General features: G+C 50.9%; 1 protein-coding gene across 1 annotated transcript; it reads right to left on the minus strand.

Annotated features, from left to right (window-relative positions):
* Window positions 1-19067: 19067 nt before the first annotated feature.
* LOC144891187 (uncharacterized) lies at window positions 19068-21227 on the minus strand. The gene is made up of 3 exons (XM_078773548.1): window positions 20274-21227; window positions 19897-20120; window positions 19068-19733 (listed from the first exon to the last, which is right to left on the minus strand). Exons 1-3 carry the CDS (start codon window positions 21225-21227, stop codon window positions 19199-19201), a joined length of 1713 nt encoding a protein of 570 aa, XP_078629674.1. The 3' UTR covers window positions 19068-19198.
* Between the last annotated feature and the right edge of the window lie 681 nt (window positions 21228-21908).

Raw genomic sequence — 21908 nt, forward strand, 5'->3', positions numbered from 1 at the left:
TCCTCCCCGCTTCTTCCCCCTTCCAACTTTCACCTTCATCTTCCTCAACCTTCTGCCTCACTCTTCCCCCTCCTCAAATAACACCTCACTGCGCCTCACCCAAACACCATCAAACCTTTTGTCCGCCCCATTCTTCCCTTTCTCCAAGCTATTCTGTAATCTCTGACACACCTGCAACAGCTCTCCCTACCTCTTCCTCCTCTTCCACATCCTGCCCTACTGCTCCCCCCCCCCCCCTGTTCTGTATCCGATGCTCCCCCTTCCTCCTCCTTAACAGTATGGACCTCAAACATCCGGGGCCTTCGCTCAAACTTAACTGATCTCTCCATACAGGTTGCTTCTGACAAACCAGACGTGATCTGCTTAACAGAAACCTTCCTCCTCCATGATGTCTCTGATTCCTTGGTATCTCTCCCAGGTTACTCCCTCCTCCGGTATGATAGACCTGAGCCTCGTTCTGGAGGTGGGGTTGCTATCTTTATAAAAAAACTCTCTTCCTCACTCACCCTGCACTGCCCTCTCTCCACCTCACCCCCAGGAATACCTTTGGCTACGGCTTCCCCTTCGCTCCCACCTTTTGTTCATATGCGTGTTGTACCATCCACCAAACAGTGATGACTCCATCTACATCTCGCTGTCTGATAATATGGACCAACTTCTATCTACCCATCCCAACTCTCTCTTCCTCATATGTGGTGATTTCAACTGTCACCATGCCAGTTGGCTGGGGGTGGGTACCTCTCTCACCAGCCATGGCTCTTCAGCAAAGGACTTCTGTGACTCACTGGGACTGACACAATCTGTCAATTTCCCAACCCGGATCTCAGTCAACGGAGAATCTTCTCTTCTGGACTTGGTTATGACTAACTTCCCTGAAAATGTCTGCTGCTCTTCTTCTGCTCCAATCGGCTCTTCTGATCATGTGCTTGTTAAAGTGGACATCTCTCTGACCATTTTCAGAGAGCCTCCTCAGCGTCGACAAGTCTGGCATTTCACTCAGGCCAACTGGCACGGTCTTCAAGCAGCCATCAATCATCTGGACTGGTCTCCCATCTCTACTGCCTCTGACATCAACTCATCCTGGGAATTCTTCCAAAGTAAATTGCTCTCTCTCATGCACAGTTTTATCCCTTCTCGTCTTCAGTTGTCATACCCTTCCTCCCGTGCATGGTACACGGAATCTTGTGGTGAGGCTATTGCCCAGAAACAACTTGCTTTCGTCTCCAGGAAAGCAAATCCAACGGAAGGAAATCTCATTTCCTTTCACAAAGCCCAAAACAAGTGTGTGTCCACCCTCAGGAGAGCCAGGAAACAATATCTTTCCGTCCTCAGGACCGAACTCTCTTATCTGTCTCCCTCTTCCAAATCCTGGTGGCGTCTGGTAAAATCTGTTTCTGGTGATTGTTCCCCCTCCATCCCCTCCCTCACCTTAAATGGCCACACGGCTGACTCCGCACGTGAAAAAGCCGAATGCCTCAACTCTGTGTTTGCCTCTAAATCTTGTGTCCCAAACCCATCCCTCTCTGTACCCACCGTACCCAGTCATACCCAGCTGCTCCTGGACTCTGTGTCCTTTCCTCCTGACAAGGTGGAAAAGTGTCTGTCAACCCTCGACTCTGATTCTGCAACTGGACCTGACGGCATCAGCCCACGGGTCCTAAAATCATGTTCTTCCGCTCTTTCACTCCCTCTCTCTGTTCTCTTCACCCTCTCTTTTGCTCAAGGTCATCTTCCATCTGCTTGGAAATCTGCCAACATCACCGCTTTGCACAAAAAAGGTGCAAAAACAGATCCCAGCAACTACAGACCAATCAGCCTTCTCCCAATTATCAGCAAGGTCATGGAATCCATCATTGCTTCAGATATGAAATCTTTCCTCTTCTCCAATGGCTTGATCTCTGATCATCAATTTGGTTTCAGACCTGGACACTCCACTCTGGACATGCTGCTTCTGCTTTCTCAACAATGGATGGAGGTCCTCAATGCCAAACAGGAAATTAGAGCAGTCTCCCTTGACATATCACGTGCTTTCGATAAAGTCTGGCACCCCGCTCTGCTCACCAAACTCTCCTCTTTTGGTATCCATGGAAATCTCCATGAATGGCTGGCGGACTTCCTCTCTAGTCGTAGTCAACGTGTGGCCCTGAATGGGTTTCTCTCATCTCCTCCTCCTGTTCAGGCTGGAGTTCTCCAAGGCAGTGTTCTGGGCCCTGTGCTTTTTCTGGTCTTCATCAATGATCTCTCTGACTCTCTTGAAAATCCTCTCTATCTCTTTCCTGACGACTCTACTCTCTGTCGCTCCATTCTTCATCCCTCAGATCGGCAGTCTGCAGCCTCCTCACTCTCTGGAGACCTTGACAAAATCACAGACTGGGCAAACAAGTGGAACATGTCTTTCAATCCTGACAAATCTCACACTCTTACGATGTCTCTCCGAAAAGACCGACTGGACAACCCTCCCATCCACTTTCTGAATAATCCTCTCCAAGAAGTTCTGTCACTCAAGCTTTTGGGTCTCACTATCTGCCATGATCTTTCCTGGAAAAACCACATTTCAAATCTGGCCTCCAAAGCCAGTCGCCGACTGGGCATCCTCCGTCGTGCGAAGTCCTTCCTTGGCACACCTGAGCTCCTCACCACTTACAAGGCTTTCATCCGCAGCTCAATGGAATACTGCTCTCCCCTCTTGGCTGGTGCTCCTGCCTCACACCTAGCTCGCCTTCGCGCTGTTGAAACCAAAGCATTCAGAATCATTGGAATCTCCCGCGATGAAGCTAACTCCAAGGGCCTCTCACTCACTCACCGCAGGCAGGTTGGTGGTCTTTCCTTCTTCTACCGACTCCTCTCTGGCCTTGCCCCCCCAGCTCTCTCTGGGCTCTGTCCCGCAAATATTCCTACAGGTCGCACAAGATCTGCCTGCAACCCTCTTTTGGTTAAACTGCCAAAATCAAGACTCTCTGCTCACCTTCACTCCTTCATTCCTCTTTTCTCCCGCCTCTGGAACAAACTCCCTCACTCTCTTCAATCCCACTCCACCCTCCAAGTCTTTAAAACAGCTGTTCACCACCATCTCTTATCTTCCCCCATCCAAAACCTTGATCTTTTCTACCCCCGCTAATTTCACCCCAATTCCCCTTTTTGAAATACCAACTTCTGTCCTGGAAGTCCTTGGTGTCCTTGTGCTTTATACTTCTCCCTCCCCCCCCCCTTCCCATGCCTCCTCCCCCCGGGCCCTCTCCCTTCCACACATCTCCCTGCTCTCGGATGTTGTGTTTGTGTGCTTCCCCGTTTCTCCCCATCTTGTCTTCCGCTCCCTCTTTTTGTGTATTTTGTTTGTCTGGTCGATTTGTTTGTGAAGTAAATGTTAGCTCTTTCACGAGCCTCGATTCAGTATACAAAAAACAAAACAAAAAAAAAAAACAGGCTACACGCCCAGCCATTTCCACGACACTAATGCACCCATTCAACCATCATTCTTCCACCACGCACCACAGATGCCAATATCCAACCACAATTTACCTGTACCCTCTACCTAACATTTACACTACCCTCCTCGGGTATTCGTGATGGGGGTCCATTCTTCCCCCATTCACACCTTCGCACCATCCACTCCACTCCACAGTTTCCACCATACTCACTCCACGACCATCCATTCCATACTCCTGTTCAGTTGCACACCTGTGCAATCTCAATCGTTCCTCACCCACTGCTCCATACACTTCCACACTCAATACACTTTCGATCCTCAAACACCATTGCCTCAGGCACCCAAATTCTCCCACGGTCACACACACATCTCTCCCGAGCATTGCCCCACAATTCCTCATTTGCTCGATATCAACACTCACTCATACACTTTTGAATATATTTTTACACACACGGCATCATCTTATCTACAGACTCCCCTCTGGAACTTGCGCTTCCCAGTCGCCCCTTTAAACTATTGCGCTCCCTCGTCATTATTATCCAACTACCCTCTCTATGTCCCCACTACCGGTTCAATGTTGCTACCTAACCTTAACGTTACCTATGGTCAATCTCTAGGTCCATACACACGATATACTAACCCTCCCGGGCTAGTTTTCACTGCCAAACCCCATAAACCTACTGCTCCTTTGCCCCCGCTGTGAGGGATGGCAGAGCTGCCATCCCACCACATCGGGCATCTCTCACTACCATTCCCCCCAGTCCTCTGACGCTACGAGCCCCCGTCGCAAGAGGTACTGGGTCCTGCCTCGGCATCTAGAGCCGAGGCGATCCACGAGGGCGCCTGCTCGCCGGCATAAGGTCTTATCTGGTCGGCATGGACGATCCGAGGGAGGGCCCGTGGCCCCATCTTGATCTTAACGACCACGTCACAGACTTGCGACAGGACGACTCCCGGGCCTTGCCAGGGGGAGGTGAGTTTTGGGCACCTACCCTTCCGCCTCCGGGGATTAAAGAACCAAATCTTCATCCCCGGAGCGTACTGACTCCCCTGGCTCCGGTCGTCGTACCTGCGCTTCATCTTGGCCCCCGCCAGATGGAGCTGGCGGCGGGCGAAGGCATGGACCCTCTCCATGCCTTCCTCCAGGTGACGTGCGTAACCCTCCCTCGGCGGGATATCTGTGGTCTCTGGCACGGGACCGCATAGCAAGTTGGCGGGAGCCCGCAACTCCCGCCCATACATAAGCAACGCTGGACTGCATGCGGTGGCTCCGTGCTGGCTAGTTCGGTAGGCCATCAACAAGTACGGGAGATGTTCGTCCCAGTCATCCTGACGGGTGGTGGTGAACAATGCCAGTTGTTGGATCAATGTTCGATTGAATCTTTCCACCATCCTGTCAGATTGTGGCCGTAAGGGCGTGGTCCTGGTTTTTCGAATTGACAGGAGTCTGCACACATCTTTTAGCAATTGACTTTCAAAATTTCGACCCTGATCGGTGTGCAGCTCCTGTGGAATCCCGTGCCGACATACAAATCCTTCCACGAAGGCCTGCGCTACAACCCCGGCTTCTTGGTTGGGGAGGGCGTAGGCCTCCGGCCACTTGGTAAAATAGTCCATTACATCGAGGATATACTTATTACCTTGGTGGGTGCGGGGCAGCGGTCCTAGAATATCCATAGCCACCCGCTCAAGGGGGGCCCCCACCTGGTGTAATTGAAGGGGGGCCCTCATCCTCCATGCTGGTCCCTTTTTGGCAGAACAAGCGTCGCATCTCCGACACCAGTCCTGTATGTCGCGCCCCATATTCATCCAATAAAACTCCGGCGGACCCGAGATGTTGTCTTTGTTCTGCCCAAATGGCCGCCGGAGCGGGTACCATGCACCTGTTGTAATATGACGTTCTTAAATTTGTCAGGGACTATCACCAGCCAGGAAGTTCTCTCAGAGGGAACCTCCACCCACTTGCGATATAAGATGTTATCCTTCAATTCCAGGGTCTGCCACTGAGCCCAATACGCCTTTGTTTGCGCCCCGAGGGGGGTTACCTCTTCCCCCTTTGGTCTTTGCCCCAATCTGACCCATTTGAACACCGGCCCCAAAACGGGATCCTCCTGCTGGGCCGTGCTCCACGCCAAAGTTCCAAATTCTTCATCCACGGTTAGTGGCAAAATTGGCCCTCTCACCCGGGTTGCCCGGACGACGAGAATCGGGGCAGAATCGCCCAATTGCTCCCTCTCCTCGTGTCTCGCACAAAATTTGCAGTTTTCCCCCAGACAAGGACGCCGAGAGAGCGCGTCTGCATTACCATGGGCCTTCCCAGCCCTATGGGTCACATTGAAATCGTACTGCTGCAACTTTTCCAACCACCTTGCAATTTGGCCCTCCTGTTCCTTGAACCGAAGGAGCCATTGCAAGGAGGAATGGTCAGTTCGAACCGAAAATTTCCGCCTGTACAGGTACGGGTGGAAATGGTTCATGGCAGCCAGCATAGCCAATAACTCTTTGCGAGCACCCCCAGCTCTCTCTGTGCTCTGTCCCCCAAATATTCCTACAGGTCGCACAAGATCTGCCAGCAACCCTCTGATGGTTAAACTGCCGAAATCTCGGCTCTCCGCTCACCTTCACTCTTTCATTCCTCTTTTCTCCCGCCTCTGGAACAAACTCCCTCACTCCCTTCAATCCCACTCCTCCCTCCAGGTCTTTAAAACAGCTGTTCACCACCATCTCTTATCTTCCCCCATCCAAAACCTTGATCTTTTCTACCCCCGCTAATTCACCCCAGATCCACCTTGTTTGAAATTCCAACTCCTTTCCTGGAAGTCCTGGCAGTGTCCATATGTTTTATACCTCTCCCACTGCCCCCTTCCCACGCCCCCCCCCCCCCAAAGCCCTCGCCCTCTCTCAGATCTCTCGATGTCTCCATGTCTCTCGGTCCCTGCTCTCAAATGTTGTGTTTTGTGTCCTTCCCCCTCTCTCCCCATCTTGTCTACCGCTCCCTATGTTATATGTTTTATGTGTCGGTTTGTCTTTCTGTGTGATTAATGTTCGCTCTTTCACGAGCCTCGATATTGTATACAAAAAAAAAAAAAAAAAAAAAAAAAAAAAAAAAAAAAAAAAAAAAAAAAAAAAAAAAAAAAAAAAACACAATAATTTCGTTCGGGCTTACTTAAGGCCCGACTATAATAACCAATCACTCTCTCCACGCCCTCCTGTGTCTGAGACAAAACTGCACCCAATCCTTCCTGGCTCGCATCCGTATCCAGGGTAAATGTCCCGTCGCTAGTGGGGTAAGCTAGAAGGGGTGCGGATGTTAAACACCCCTTCAATTTTTGGAAGGCCTCGTGGCACTCCCTTGTCCAATTAAATTGCGTCCCCTTCTCCGTAAGCCGGTGGAGGGGACGGGCCAACTCCGCAAATTTCGCCACAAAACGCCGGTAGTAGGAGCAGAGTCCCAAAAATCCCCCCACCTCCTTGATGGTACGTGGTGCGGGCCACTCCTCTACCGCTTTAATTTTGTCTGGGTCCGTTTTTACCCCCTCGTGGCCGATCACGTGACCTAGATAGGCCACCTCTCTTGCAAACAAGGTGCACTTACTCGGGTTCAGCTTCAACCCTGCCTGTCTGAGGCACCGGAACACCTGGTCCAAATTAGCTAACGCCTGGGGGAAGGTCTTGGCATGTACCAGGACGTCATCCAGGTATACCAGGCATGATTGCCATGGCATGCCGCCTAGCACATGCTCCATTAATCTCTCAAAGGTGGCGGGGGCGTTACACAAACCAAACGGCATCACAGTGAACTGATACAGCCCCTTACCTGTGGAAAATGCCGTTTTCTCCTTCCCTGTCCGATCCATCTCCACCTGCCAATACCCACTCTTGAGGTCCAAAGTTGTGAACCAATTTGAGCCCGCAACGGCATCGAGGGTGTCATCAATTCTTGGCAGGGGATATGAGTCCTTGAGTGTCACGTTGTTTAGCTGGCGATAGTCCACGCAGAACCGCGTGGTCCCATCCTTCTTTTTGACCAGCACAACAGGTGACATCCAAGGACTTCCCGAGGGCTCAATCACGCCTGCGTCGAGCATTTTTTCAACCTGCCCGTCAGCTTCCGCCCTCTTGCTCCAAGGGAGCTATGGGCGGCCTGACGAATAGGCCGGGCCTCTCCGGTGTGGATCTGATGTTTCACCAGGCCCGTACGTCCAATATCCTCGGTGGACAAGGAGAAGAGGTCCAAATGGGATGCAACCAGTTTGTGTAAGGCCTCCCTCTTGGTACCTCCCAACTCTACACTACTACGATTTACCATCTCGCAAATGGGATCGGGCCAATTCCTGGAACTTATTGAAGGCTCCCCCTGGGGCCGGCTCGGCTGGACGTTCTCGCCCCTCACTGACGCGATTTCTCTAACTGGGGTGCAGCCAGCTACCTTCGTGCCCCTCACTATAGTGCGTGGTTCTGTACTAATGTTAATTACTCGGACGGCCACCACCGGCCCGTCCGTTTTTACGAGGGTGCGGCCCACGATTAACCCAGGTATGGATCGCGCTGCCAACGGTTCGACCAGGCCGCAGGACTCCTGCCATTTCGGGCGAGTTGACCATCGGGCCGGCACTATGGCCTCGGCCCGCGGAGGGATGGTCACGGCCTCAGGAGCCTCCAGCTCCGCCCTCTCGGCCCTGCTCACCCCCTCCAATGGTAGCTCTTCCATGCCCCATCGCAGGATCCCCCAGCTCAAATCGATTTTACAACCGCTGGCAGTCAACAAATCCAACCCTATTAAGCATGGGCCGCACACCTCCGCCACCCAAACCTCTATCTCTCTCTTTACCGATCCCAACTTGAGGGTCACAAAACCACGCCCTATGATCGGAGCCGTTGCCCCGGTAGCCAGCTGCAAACTATGATTTTCCAGACGCTGGATTTTACCCCAGCCGTCTGCACTCGAATTAAGGATCACGGGGCTGATGATCGTGGCGCTGGCTCCCGTGTCCACAACGGCGTCTACCCCCACACCGACAATTTTGCACCGAATTGTTAAACTACCGGTTCCAATTTGGCCACAATGGATGACCTGTCGCGTCAACGAGGGCTTCTCCCCATCCCCTACTGCCGAACACCGCCCTGCATGCCCGGCACGTTCTAGTTTCCCGGGCCCTGGCGGGGGGGTGTCTGAGGTCGGCTAGGCCGATCTATACGGGGCGGAGTTGAGGGCATCGGTTGGCGAGAGACGTCCCGGCGCGGAGCTCGACACTCCCATGCACGGTGACCCAGCCGAGCACAGTTATAACACCTCACCTGGTAAGGTGCCTGCCTCCGGTATTCCAAATTTCCCCCCCTGTATGTCCGAATTGGGGTACTTTGTCGTGGACTACCGGGTGCCACCGCTGGAGCCGCCTGCCATGGTCCAGGTCCCGCTAGGCACCGATCCACCAGCCTCCGAACCATGCTCTCCAGGTCAGAGCCCCCGTCGGGGGGTGCCCCCCCCCTAAGGGGGGCCGCCCCCCATCACGGGCCCTACCTGACGCACCGCCACTGCGTGGCGCTCGCCTCCCCGGGCCAGGGGCCTCGCTGCTTCCCAACGGGCTGCAGCGTCGGCCGCCTGACTCATGGTCTGCGGGCGCCACATGGCGAGCTGTTGTCGGAGCTCCAGATCCGGAAGGGCCTGAATAAAGTGATCCAGCGCCAGGCTTTCCTGGGAACTCGCTGCCATGTCCGCGTGTGCAATTTCCACTGCGCGGCGAATGTCGTGCGCAAGTTCCCCGATGGTCTCCTGGGGCTTGCGTTTTCGCTGCGCAAGCTGGGCTTTAACAAGCTCGCTTTGCTGCTCAATCCCAAAACGATTAATTAAAGCCGCACGGAGAGCTGACAGAGTGAGAGCACCCGGTGGTAAAGCTGTCAGCACCTCCGCCGCCGCACTGCGCAGCGCCCCCACAAGGTGTACTCCACCTTCGTCCGGATTCCAACCGTTGCCTCTGCACACGTACTCAAACTGCGCCAGGTACGCCCTCAAATCACTCTTGCCGTCGTACGGCGCGAGTGGGACCTTGTGGGCGCCCGAAGGCCGGACCCCGCGCGTCACTCCTGGCGGGATCAACGCGGAACCAAACCGTTCGGGCTCCCACAGTACGCTATTTCCGGGGGGCTCCCGTGCATCCCCCGTCCCTCCAAACACTACCCCTCTTGGTGTCGATGCCTGGGTCGCCCTTCCGCAACCCGCTACCCACACCATACCCGCACACCCTTGCTCACCAATGCTCCTCTCACTCCCCATAGTTGGACCTCCTTGCACACCTCCTTTATCCATACCCTCCGGACCAGTCATACACCTCGCCATTGGTCCCTCACGAACACCCGGGTCTACACCACCCCCCAAGCCGACTGAATCTCCCCTCACACCATATACATTTCCGAGTATATCGCCACTCACCTCGGTACTTCGTCGTCGCACCTCCTCTGCCACCTGCAAACTCTTTATTTGGGTAGTGAGCACACCATCATGATTTGAGCACAGACCTTGTACATATTCCATCACTTCCTCCTTTATCTCCTTCTTAGTTTCCCTCCATCTCTTCTTAATTTCACTCACCCCCTCTTCCACCTCCTCTAATTTTTCCTTTACCTCCTTCATTTCCCGGTGCGCCCCCTCGATTTCTTCCTCTAACGCCACCTTTACCGTTTCTATGTGCGTCCTCACCTCTCGGTCTTTCGTCTCCATTGCCTCTGTCACCTCGTCCAACCTCTTTGTCAACCACTCATGTACCATCCGACATTCCTTCTTTGTTGCTATGAGTTCGTTCTTTATCTCCTTCTGAGTCGCCTTTAACCCCCGATTATTGCAGTGTTCTTTTCTACTTGATCCACTAGTTCCTTTTGTCCCACCGTCAGCTGCTCTACTCCCCTTGTTAGATCTTCTATGCCCCCCTGTAACCTAGCCGTTCCATTTCTCACCTCTTTCTCCATACACTTCTCACCTCGCTTTACCTTTAGAGCCGACGTCGGAGATCCGTAACAATATATATTGTTGCGGATCTCCAATGTCGGGCTTCCCCTTACCAAGGGGGGATTAATCCCCTTGTCTTTTCACTAGCCGAAGCGATCCGGGGGCTATTACGTTCCTCCCGGTCAGCGCTGAATAGGGTGGTAGGTCGAATTGGTCCTATTACCTAAGTACCAGCACCTTCCGGGAAGCAAGGAAATAACCCCACCCAAACCACGGTTTCATTGGACACGCCGAGCGAAAGCGAGCTGCGATCCGGGCCGTTATAGGGAACTAACCCGATTGGAGGGGTTCCTGATCGCGCCACAATTACCCAATGGAGAAATCACTAAGACGGTCGAATTAAGAGGAAAACAGGGAGAACAGATTGGTTTATTAACTATTTACACAGGAAGAAGGAGAAGTACAGAATACACAGGGCAGCCTTATACAGTCTTATACTTATTCCCTGGACACAGGCCCGTTCACACTCAGTCACACTCTCAGACTCACTCACACGGGGTTTGTAGATGGTCAGGCGATGGTCCCAAGGATCTCGTTCACAGCTCGCTCCAGTCCCCGACTCGTACCGTAGAGGCGATGGTAGACGGCAGGCAAGATCTTCGCATGTCGGTGGCGCGGATCATACAATTACGTCAGGGAAAGGTAGGCTGGCTAACGGTTACGTTGTGGTTCACGGCCGCGTATGTAATAGAAGGACCGGCACTTGATATGCGCTCCCCGTAAGCCCACAGCCAAATTCCCACCGAGCCCTTGCAATTGATCAGGATAGCGCGTCTCTCCCAATAGTTCACAATGGCGCTTTCCCCAGCGAGTCCTTGTAACCAACAATGCAATGCGCTCCATCCAAGTCCTTGTAACAAACAATGCAATGCGCTCCAAACCAAGTCCTCAAGTCCTTTTCCACTGCCGTATGCACGCGAGTCCTCCTGAAGGGCTTTGCGCGCTGGGTTGTATCGCGCCGCTTCAGCCAACCCTCTCGAATCTCTAGCCACGCCCTTACCATGCCTTATCAGGCCATCTCACCCGAGCCCTGGTTGGTTGTTGGGGTCTTACCGGCTACGCCCTTGATGACTGCTTGACATGGCCACACCGCCACCCTCACGCTCCGCCCCCTTTTCGGGCCTTACCTCTTGGCATTTGGGCTGGTTCGAGCGAAAGCCCAAGGGCAGCAAACGCTACTGGCAAGCAAGGTGTAACAACTGCGAGCATCCTAATGCAAGGGGTAATGGGGTGCAGACTGGATGGTGTGCAATGGAGTCGATTGGAGGGAGGGCTGCAGAATGAACGGGGCCTACTCTTATTTGTTTTACGCAACGCAGATGATAACTATTGGAAATGGCCTTATCTCACATATACTAAGAAATAACTAACGTTCTTAGGTGACCTACGTGTTGCATGTGGCCTAACTATGGGGTGCAACCTTTAGCCTTTAATGATGTTACCTGTGTGGGTTCTCAAAACCGCAACACTGCACCCCTCCTTTGCCAGGCTCGTTCCTGAGCCGAACCCACATACCAGTGAGCCCGACCGGTTCTGATGCAAGGGTCAGGACTACTTTTTAACAATTAGTGTGACACTTAGGTGTGGTTACCCTCTACATTTAACCTAACACCCTGAGTGCGACAGTTTTAAACACTAGATATGTCCCACCTACTGCATTGTGTACTATCTAACAGACTCACGCCCACAATTAACCGAATTACGGCATTATTTTCAAACTAAACATGAAGCCGGTTGGGAGCATGTTATTTCCAAGACTACTTATTATTTACAATACTACAACCCAGGACCTGTCTTTTGTGGGAGAGAAAGGAATTTTGGGAAGAGGAAACACAAATTCAATGCACTACACCAATACACCATACACCATAATAAATCAGAAATGCACCATCACCAAAAAAAAAATGCACAATCATCACATTTCAATAAGCCTGAATGATGCCTTGTGCTTGGCTGGCTGCTGGGCTGCGACATCTTCTTACTTCGTCTTCTTCGGTGTGCCATCATCAAGCTTAAAGTCTTCTTTCCCTGACACACCAAAGGAACTTAATAAAAAGTGCACAAACCGTGTCCACTTTTTATTTTGGCCAGCAGGGGCAGCTTAGGTGGTCCGACTGCATGGCATTGGGGCCACTAAAAAAAACAGTGGTCCGCAGGGCAAGATAACGTTTGCCGCGATTGTCTGCCCCAGCCAAGTGCCAGGCCATAGAACGTGTAGTCCATATGGTGTACCGGTGCAGGCAGCAGGGTGCAGCGCAAAGGTGCAGCCGCACAACTCAGGGTACCTGCACACTCCCCTCAACAAAAGGTAATGGGTCCATGGGTGGGGAGGAAGACAAAGCAGAGAGAGTCAGCGGGGCAATGGCGCAAGGGTACACACAATACAAGGTAATGCAACATGAGGGGCGTGGGAGAGCGAGCGGAGAAAGCTCGTCACTAGCCGTACGTGACCCCCCATGTCACCTACTCTACCCTTGCCCTTCCCCGTATTTACAATTTACAAATTCCGTCTACCATCTTGTCTCCCATATCTCCCCCTAAACCAAATTATTTGCCAATCCCTCCCAAGAAGGAAGGGATGGAATCACACACAATGTCTCACCCATGTCCTGATGCGTCTTTCATTCCAAACATTTGCAAAATCCGGTGTGGAGTCCTGTCACCTCGGTGAGTGGATGTGTATGGTGCGAAGAGACTTCACCCTAAATATCCTTCTAATTGACATTAACTCACTTTACACTCCCCGGGGTCTCGCCCTGCCATTTGGCATCTTTAAACTCTGTGGTTCTAAAAACCAATTCCCATTGACCATCCTGTGGTGCTCTTCCAATTTGGGGTCTCACTCCCCCCCATTTTTTCCTACTGTGCCCTCGCACAATTTCTGGGCTGTGTCGTGTGGCTCTCCCAGCAGGTCTTACTTACCTGGGCACCTCCGCCACTGAAGTTGCCACCCGAGCTTGCCTAGCTCCTCACAACTACCCTAAACTGGGGAAGGCCCTCCTGGCTCTCTCACCCCATGATGCCCTCTCTGGCATTGGGCTACCCGGGTCCTTCTCCTCGGATCCTCGGGGCCCACTGAACTCTACACTGACCTCTACCTGGCTCCCAGAGCCTACCTGCGGCCTCACCTGGCCGACAGACTACCAGTGGCGGGGTGCCGTAACTACAAATGGTAACGCAACTACCACAACCCCCAAGGAATTGGAGCCGCATGCAACTGAAACTCCGAGGGAGTTGGTGACGTAATGTCATGTTCAATGACCATAACTCCCAACTGGTATCGTTCCGAGCATAACCCCCAAGGGATTCGAACTGCATGCAATTGGAACCCCAATGGAATTGGTTACTCCAGACACCAATTGGGATAATTATAGTCAATAAACATAACTACGAATTCAGCCACACGCCCACCCATTCCACACACTCATGCACCCCTCACAGCAACAACTTGCTACTCCCTGCACCACAGATGTCAATATCCAAACAATTTACCTACTCCCTCTACCTAACTTTAAACTACCCTCAGCGGGTATTCGTGAAGGGGTCCATCTTCCCCCATCCACTCCTTCGCACCATGCACTCCACACCACTCATTCCACACACCATTTATTCCACACCATTTATTCCACACCACTCAGTATTCTCACTTGCACACCATGCAAGCCAATTACTCAATACCATTCACCTTGTCCACAATAGTCCACTCATCCATTTTCACACACACACACACATCATTCACGAGCAATGCCTCATTTGCTCTCTCTCACCACAAAGATTCTCATTCTCAATTCCTCATTGCGCCAAAAGCGCATCCTCATACTCACACACACAGCATCATTTAATCTAACTATTTCCCTCTAAAACTCGTGCTCCCAATCATCCTTTACTCTAAGCACATCCCTCGTCATTAACATCCACCGAATCTGACTACGTCCCCACTACTTGTACAAAAGTCTCCACTTAACTCTCAAGTCTCCTAAAGTCATCTCTAAGTCCCTATCAATTATCCTAGCCCACCATGGCTAGCTTTCACTGCCAAACCCCATAAACTACTGCTCCTTTGCCCCCAAATGAGGGATGGTATATCTACCATCCCTCCACACCAGGTACCATTCCCCAATGCTACTGCCATATCGTCCAATATGCTTGAGTCTCTCGGTGCGGTAATGCATTTTCACAGCTCGGCTTTGAAAAGCCGAGCAATGCATGCGGATGGTCAGTCTCCTGTAGGTTGGGTCCGTCCGGAATTTTCGATTCTGGGGAGGAGGCATACTCGGTCCAAGGTTCCAGGCGCCATCCCGACGCGGAGCCTTTCGGTCTCTGCCACGATGACCCAACCTCCCCCGGCCGGAGCACAGCACCCGCCAGGGGGCAAAGGTCCGACCTCGCCTACCCCCCCCTCAAACCGTGCCGTTCGCCTTTACGACACGGCACCGACCATACAGGGAGGGGCCCGGCCCGAATCGTGCACGGCGCTCCTTGCGAGAGCGCCGCAGCAACGATCCCCGCCAGCTCCCGCAGCACACAAATGCACCACGCCCTGAGAGCTCGCGTCGGCTGTGCGTCGGCCTAAACGCTGCCCCGGTCTGCGTCGACGCCTGAATCGCATTCTCACACCACGTGACCCGTTTCTCACTCGCACACCCAGGCGTCTCCATACACTCCGTTATTGCACTTTCTCTTGCACATCACCCAGGCACACTCACGCCACTCACACACTCCCTTATTACACACTCTCGCACACACCCTCGTGCACTCGTACCACTCGCGCACTCTGTTACCTCCTTCTTTCACGCACATTCTTGCACACACTCCTCCGTTACGTACTCCGTAACAACCATGGGTGTGCACCCTGTTGCACACCCAATCACCTGCTCCGATGTGCATCCCCGCACATTCTCTCCAACACGCTCTGGTGTGCATTCCCGCACACTCTCTACAACACGCTCCAGTGTGCATCCTCGCACACTCTCTCCATCCATCTCACACTCTGTTCCGTACTCTGTTCCAACACACTCTTCCCACACACACTCCATTTTGCACTCACTCTGGGTTTCACACTCTGTTTCATACTCACGCTCTGGCGCACACCTTTTCCTCCCATGCGCGCCATTCGCTTTCGCACAGCGCACCACGGACCTTCCACAAGCGCCCGGGTGACATCGGGATCCCAAGCGCGCAAAAAATCCTTTCGTGCCAAACACTTTCGCGCCACACCTTTTTGCGCCATACACAAGCCTTCTTACCTTCAGGACCCTTTTCTCCTCTAACCGCATCTGCAAACGTTCATTTCGGTTAGGCAGCACGACATCACAATGCGAATGCAGACTTTGAACATATTCCATTTCTTCCTCCCGCGATTGCTTTTCTAAGTCTGCCGTCTCTTCAGCCCAAATTTCCACTATTTCTTTTATTTCAATTTCTTTTTCCTCGACGACCGCCGGTGCTAATAAAATAAAATTTTCTAATTAGGCGGCTGTCGGCTTTTCCACTCCCGTGTCGCGATTTCTACCCCGGTCCACCTGGCTGTGCTTGGCTCAACCTCGCTTTCCCCGCGCTTCTCAAATCGCGTTACCCCGTCGCGTACCAATGCGACCTCTTCGCCCAACATGCGATCAATGTCTTTCCCCATCTCTTTTATTCGATTTCCCATATTACTCATCCCTTCTCTCATTTCTGCCCTTGATTTGTCCCCCTCTATTTTCATGTCTTCACCCGACTTGACCATAAAGGCCCTCATTTGTGCCATAAATAGGCCCCAGTCCGTTGGCACCGCGGGCTCGGCTCTCGCCGCCATGTGCGAGGCACCGCCATTTTCTTCACCTGCTACCTCTACTGTGGCACCCTCATTAACTGCATCCTCCATTTCTTCCAATTGTCCCCATTCTTCCCGGGGGTGCTGGGTTAACTCTAACTCCTCCTCTATCTCCTCTTCTACTCCCACCGGCATCCGACAGCCTTGGCTATCCATGGCACGATTTAATTTAGATGTTAATAAAATTTCTGTCGCTCGTAATTTTGAGTGTGTTTGGCGCACTTCGGGTCAAATCCCACTTCCCTGACACCAATTGTTGCGGCCAATATGCAAAATTGGTGTCCACAATTTGGTCTAAAAAAATTTTAGTCCCAGGTTCCAAATCCCACTCCTGACACCAATTGTTGCGGATCTCCAACGTCGGCCTTCCCCTTACCAAGGGGGGATTAATCCCCTTGTCTTTTTACTAGCCGACGCGATCCGGGGCTATTACATTCCTTCCGGTCAGCGCTGAATAGGGTGGTAGGTTGAATTGCTCCTATTACCTAAGTACCAGCGCCTTCCGGGAAGCAAGGAAATAACCCCACCCGAACCACGGTTTCAGTGGACATGCCAAGCGAAAGCAAGCCGCGATTCGGGCCATTAATGGGAACTAACCCGATTGGAGCAGTTCCTGATCGGGCCACGCTTACCCAATGGAGAAATCACGAAGACGGTCGAATTAAGAGGAAAACAGGAAGAACAGATTGGTTTATTAACTATTTACATGGGAAGAAGGAGAAGTACAGAATACACAGGGCAGCCGTATGCAGTCTCATAATTATCCCCTGGACACGGGCCCGTTCACACTCAGTCACATTCTCAGACTCACTCACACAGGGTTTGTAGATGGTCAGGCGATGGTCCCAAGGATCTCGTTCACAGCTCGCTCCGGTCCCCGACTCGTACCGTAGAGGCGATGGTAGACAGCAGGCAAGATCTTCGCGTGTCAGTGGCGCAGATCAGACAATTACGTCGGGGAAAGGTAGGCTGGCTAACGGTTATGTTGTGGCTCACTGCCGCGTATGTAATAGAAGGACCGGCGCTTGATATGCGCTCCCCGTAAGCCCACAGCAAAATTCCCACCGAGCCCTTGCAATCGATCAGGATAGCGCATCTCTCCCAATAGTTCACAATGGCGCTTTCCCCAGCGAGTCCTTGTAACCAACAATGCAATGCGCTCCAACCAAGTCCTTGTAACAAACAATGCAATGCACTCCAAACCAAGTCCTCAAGTCCTTTTCCACTGCCGTATGCACGCGAGTCCTCCAGAAGGGCTTTGCGCGCTGCGTTATATCGCCCCGCTTCAGCCAAACCTCTCAAATCTCTAGCCACGCCCTTACCACGCCCTATCAGTCCATCTCACCCGAGCCCTGGTTGGTTGTTGGGGTCTTACCAGCTCCGCCCTTGATGACTGCCTGACGTGGCCACACCCCCACCCTTGCGCTCCGCCCCCTTTTCGGGCCTTACCTCGTGGCATTTTGGGCTGGTTCGAGCGAAAGCCCAAGGGCAGCGAACGCTACTGGCAAGCAAGGTGCAACAACTGCGAGCATCCTAATGTGAGGGACAATGGGGTGCAGACTGGCTGGTGTGCAATGGGGTCGATTGGAGGGAGGGCTGCAGAATGAACAGGGCCTACTCTTATTTGTTTTACGCAATGCAGATGATAACTATTTGAAATGGCCTTATCTCACAGATACGAACAAATAACTAACGTTCTAAGGTGACCTACGTGTTGCATGTGGCCTAACTATGGGGTGCAACCTTTAATCTTTAATGATGTTACCTGTGTGGGTTCTCAAAACCACAACAATATTTATACAGTCACATGAAAAAGTAAGTACACCCCATGTAAAGTTTTGACTTTTTCAACATATTTCAACATACAGCTATTTGATCTTCATTTCAACAATATTGACAGATAAAGGTGATATAATATAACAAATATCATGAAACATTTACATTTTGTAGTCCATTGTATAATTTAAATAAACATAAATGCAAATTTCGCATGTGGAAAAAGTAAGTACACCCTTGGCTCTAATAGGTGGTATTGCCCCCTTTGGCAGAAACAACCTCAAGTAGGCGTTTATTATAACTGTCTACCAGTCTCTGACATCGACTGGGCGAAATTTTTGCCCACTCCTCCATGCAAAATTATTTCAGCTGTGCGATGTTTGCGCGGTTTCTTGCATGCACAGCTCGTTTCAAATCCCCCCACAACATCTCGATGGGAATTAGATCCGGGCTTTGACTTGGCCATTCCAGAACCCTCCATTTTTTCTTTTCAGCCATTCCTTGGTGGATTTACTGGTATGTTTAGGGTCATTGTCATGTTGCAATGTCCACCTTCGGTTGAGCTTCAACTTTCTGACAGATGGCCTCACATTATCCTCAAGCACCTTCTGGTACAATGAAGAATTCATAGTGGATTCTATGATGGTGAGCTGCCCAGGCCCTGATGCAGCAAAGCTGCCCCAAACCATAATATTTCCACCACCATGCTTTACAGTTGGTATCAGGTTCTTGTGGTCAAATGCTGTCTTTGGTTTTTGCCAAACATGTCTTCTGGTACTGTGGCCAAATAGCTCTACCTTTAACTCAATAGTAAGGGCATTTTATGAGATATTTCACAAATCTGTTAACTAAATTGTTACCAAAAAATTTCTTCACCAATATGTTTGTAAAGGTGTGTAATAACATGTGTTAAAATGTTGAAGTTCAACTCCCGTGGGAAACCCAGAAAAAAAGCTGTTGAATTCGGGTACCGAAAAATTAATTATCTTTCGAGAATTTTAATTTTTTTTAATCGGCCCTTAAGTAACTTATGAGGGGTCAAATAAGGGTTTTTCATGATTCTGAGTTGATTGTTAACATTTATATTTTCACTTTTACATTTACACACAAAGTAGCTTTTATTTCACATACATATATAATACTCAAGAGTTATTTCTCATTCACAATGTCAGAAGTTTCAACAGTCATTGTCTATGTCTTCTTCAGACTCAACAACATCATGACTGCAGTTTCTGCATGTAATGCCATTACAGACTCCACAGGCCGAGATGCACGTGACCCCATTCTTCTTGCAGCTGCATCGCCGGTTGCTGCAATCTCCATGACAATTACAGCTCGTGAACTGCAATAGCTCCTCAGGAGCCGTGGGGTCCAGTGTTGGAACTGGCTCATACCCATGCACACCTATTGTCCATCCATAGTCACTGGGGTTCAGAGACATGCTCTGTAGAAGGATCCAGTCCCGGGTCTGCAGGTAGGCACGGAGTGAATGTTGTGCAGCTGCACCCTCTGTTGGAGGTAGAGTCTCTGGTTTGATCACTCCTGCCGCTGCCTTCCTTGAGAACATGTTGTACCGAATTTCACCCAATGTAGTATCTCGTCCATGGTAAATGTACTTGAAAATCGCAGTACCAGCCTGAATCACTGTTTCCTTGGTGGCTTCTGTGTCAAGGAAGATGTCGATGTACTCAGCCGCGTCCCCTTCGCAAAACCTAAAAAAAAGCACCAGGTCTATGTCAAGTAAAGTATAATGTAAAACAGAAATAAAATAATTATTATTTTTAACATTTATACTATGATGACAATGATTATAATTATTATTATTATTAGTATTAGTATTATTTGCCGACGTAATAGTAGTATTATCATTATTACCTGGCAAATAGAGTTGTTTTCCCATGACCAGCGATTGCAGAAACCGTATCACACCCCGTGAAGGCGTGACAGAAGAGCAGGTAGCTCTTCTGTGTTTCGGAGAGAGTTTCTTTGATCTTTCGGACGTCATAAGAGCCTTTTGATGTGGTTAAGAAGAGTGGATGGTGGCTGTCTGAGCTATGGTGCACCAGCATTACCAGCACGTCTGCATCTTCTGCCCGCACCTGAAAATATAACAACATGTACAAAGCATAATGAACCGTTCAAGAACAGATTTAACTTTTCAACAGTGTGAATTCTCTTATTTTTAAATTACCCCATCTCCCCCCGGGCTCCATCCAATAGTTATACTAACTGAAGACACAAATGGTACTGACCTCAACAGAGCCATCTGAAGCAGCAGCCAATGCCTCTCTCACAATTGAAGTGTCAGCATCATTGTCACACTGCTCCACAGTGATGTGATGTTTTCGGAAGGTTGAAGAGAGAAGGTGGATGAGCTCACTCTTGTTATGAGTGTTGTCCAGAAACTTTGCTCTTGGGGTCCAGTTGGACATATCCGGTCGAATCTGGAGATTACAGCAGGAATTCTTGGTACGCCGGATGTGGTCGTGATCTTTTGGTGATCTGCTGTAGCCATCAAAGACCACAATGATCTTCTGGGAGCAGCGGCCCAGATACTGCACGTAGCTCAGGTAACTGTTGGCGATCTCCTGCCAGGTCTGACGTTGTTGCCACTTCACCATGTAGACAAGCCATCCGCCATCAATTACGAGGGTGCAGCAGGGTTGGTTAGTCAAGTCAAGTGGATCAGTTAACGCCTTCAGGCTTGTATTTGAAAAGTCTGCCTTGTTTGCCTTGTTCATCTTCTGATCTTTGTTGCTGAACAGGGACAATGGGAAGGGAGTCAGCTCATACTGTAAGCTTGTCTCAACTGTCATATCCCGCTGGGCGAAAATGATCAGTCGGTTGAACAACTTTAGTGAGTCAAGGTGAATCTTTTTCTCGTTGACCAAGGGAAATTTTCTTAGTGATGACAGGGCTTTTATCTTTGACTTGACATCCATGGTCGACGTCACTGACTGTCCATCCAGCTTGATCTGCATCTCCATCCCAACTTCAGCTGCTCTCTCAGCATTGACTGCGTCATCTCCAGTGCTTGTGAATCCTGTTGAGAAAGACACGAGCAACTCCTTGTCTCTATCGTTGTCGAATGGCTTGATCTCCTCAAACCATTTTAGGACAAGTTCAACTGCCTCTGCATCTCGCTTCATCTGTGTCTTGGCAAGGTCTCTGTGGACTGGAACATGTTTACTAACGTCCTCCTCCATCCGCCGGTTGACATCAGACAGGTGACTGAGGGTGAGCACCCAGCATTTGTGGCCAGAAAAACTGTTTCTCATTCTTCCTCTGCTCAGTCCACCTTGTGACTTGGCTGCCTTCATTAATGTCTGCTCAATGCAAATGTCACACCATGTGCCGGACCACTCATGACTTGAGTAACGGACAACGTGGTTCCCGTGGGCAGTGAGACGTTCTAAGGTGTCTTTGTAAGCAGGCAAAGTTTCTAGTTCCTTCATGAGTTGACAGTACAGCCGTGCGCCCTTGGCATACTGATGATGGCCTGCAGCGGCAAAGATGTGAAGTATCTTGGTAACAATGCAGGACAGATGCCCATTGTGGTCTGCAAGTCGCTCGGTTCTGATAAAGACCTTGATCACATCTACCATGTGGTGGTACTCCACCCAGAGTGCAGGTGTTCTTCCTCCTTTTGCGAGTCGTTTGAAGGTTTCTTCAAACCTTTGCTCAAACACTGGCACTACTGGGTCTGAGTGTCTGGCTCCCATCTTCCCATCAGCCACCTTCTCCATGAAGGTCTTCATGTCACCACGCTCCTCCTCAGTGAAGGCAAGTTTCATGATGTGTTGATAGATGGCTGCATCGATGAGGAGGTGAACACGGATTGCCTTGTCAAAACATCCTCCATCCATGATGTGGTTGGCTGTCGTACT

Source organism: Myxine glutinosa, chromosome 3 (assembly GCF_964187855.1).
Source record: "Myxine glutinosa chromosome 3, kmMyxGlut1.1, whole genome shotgun sequence".
Taxonomy (NCBI): domain Eukaryota; kingdom Metazoa; phylum Chordata; class Myxini; order Myxiniformes; family Myxinidae; genus Myxine; species Myxine glutinosa.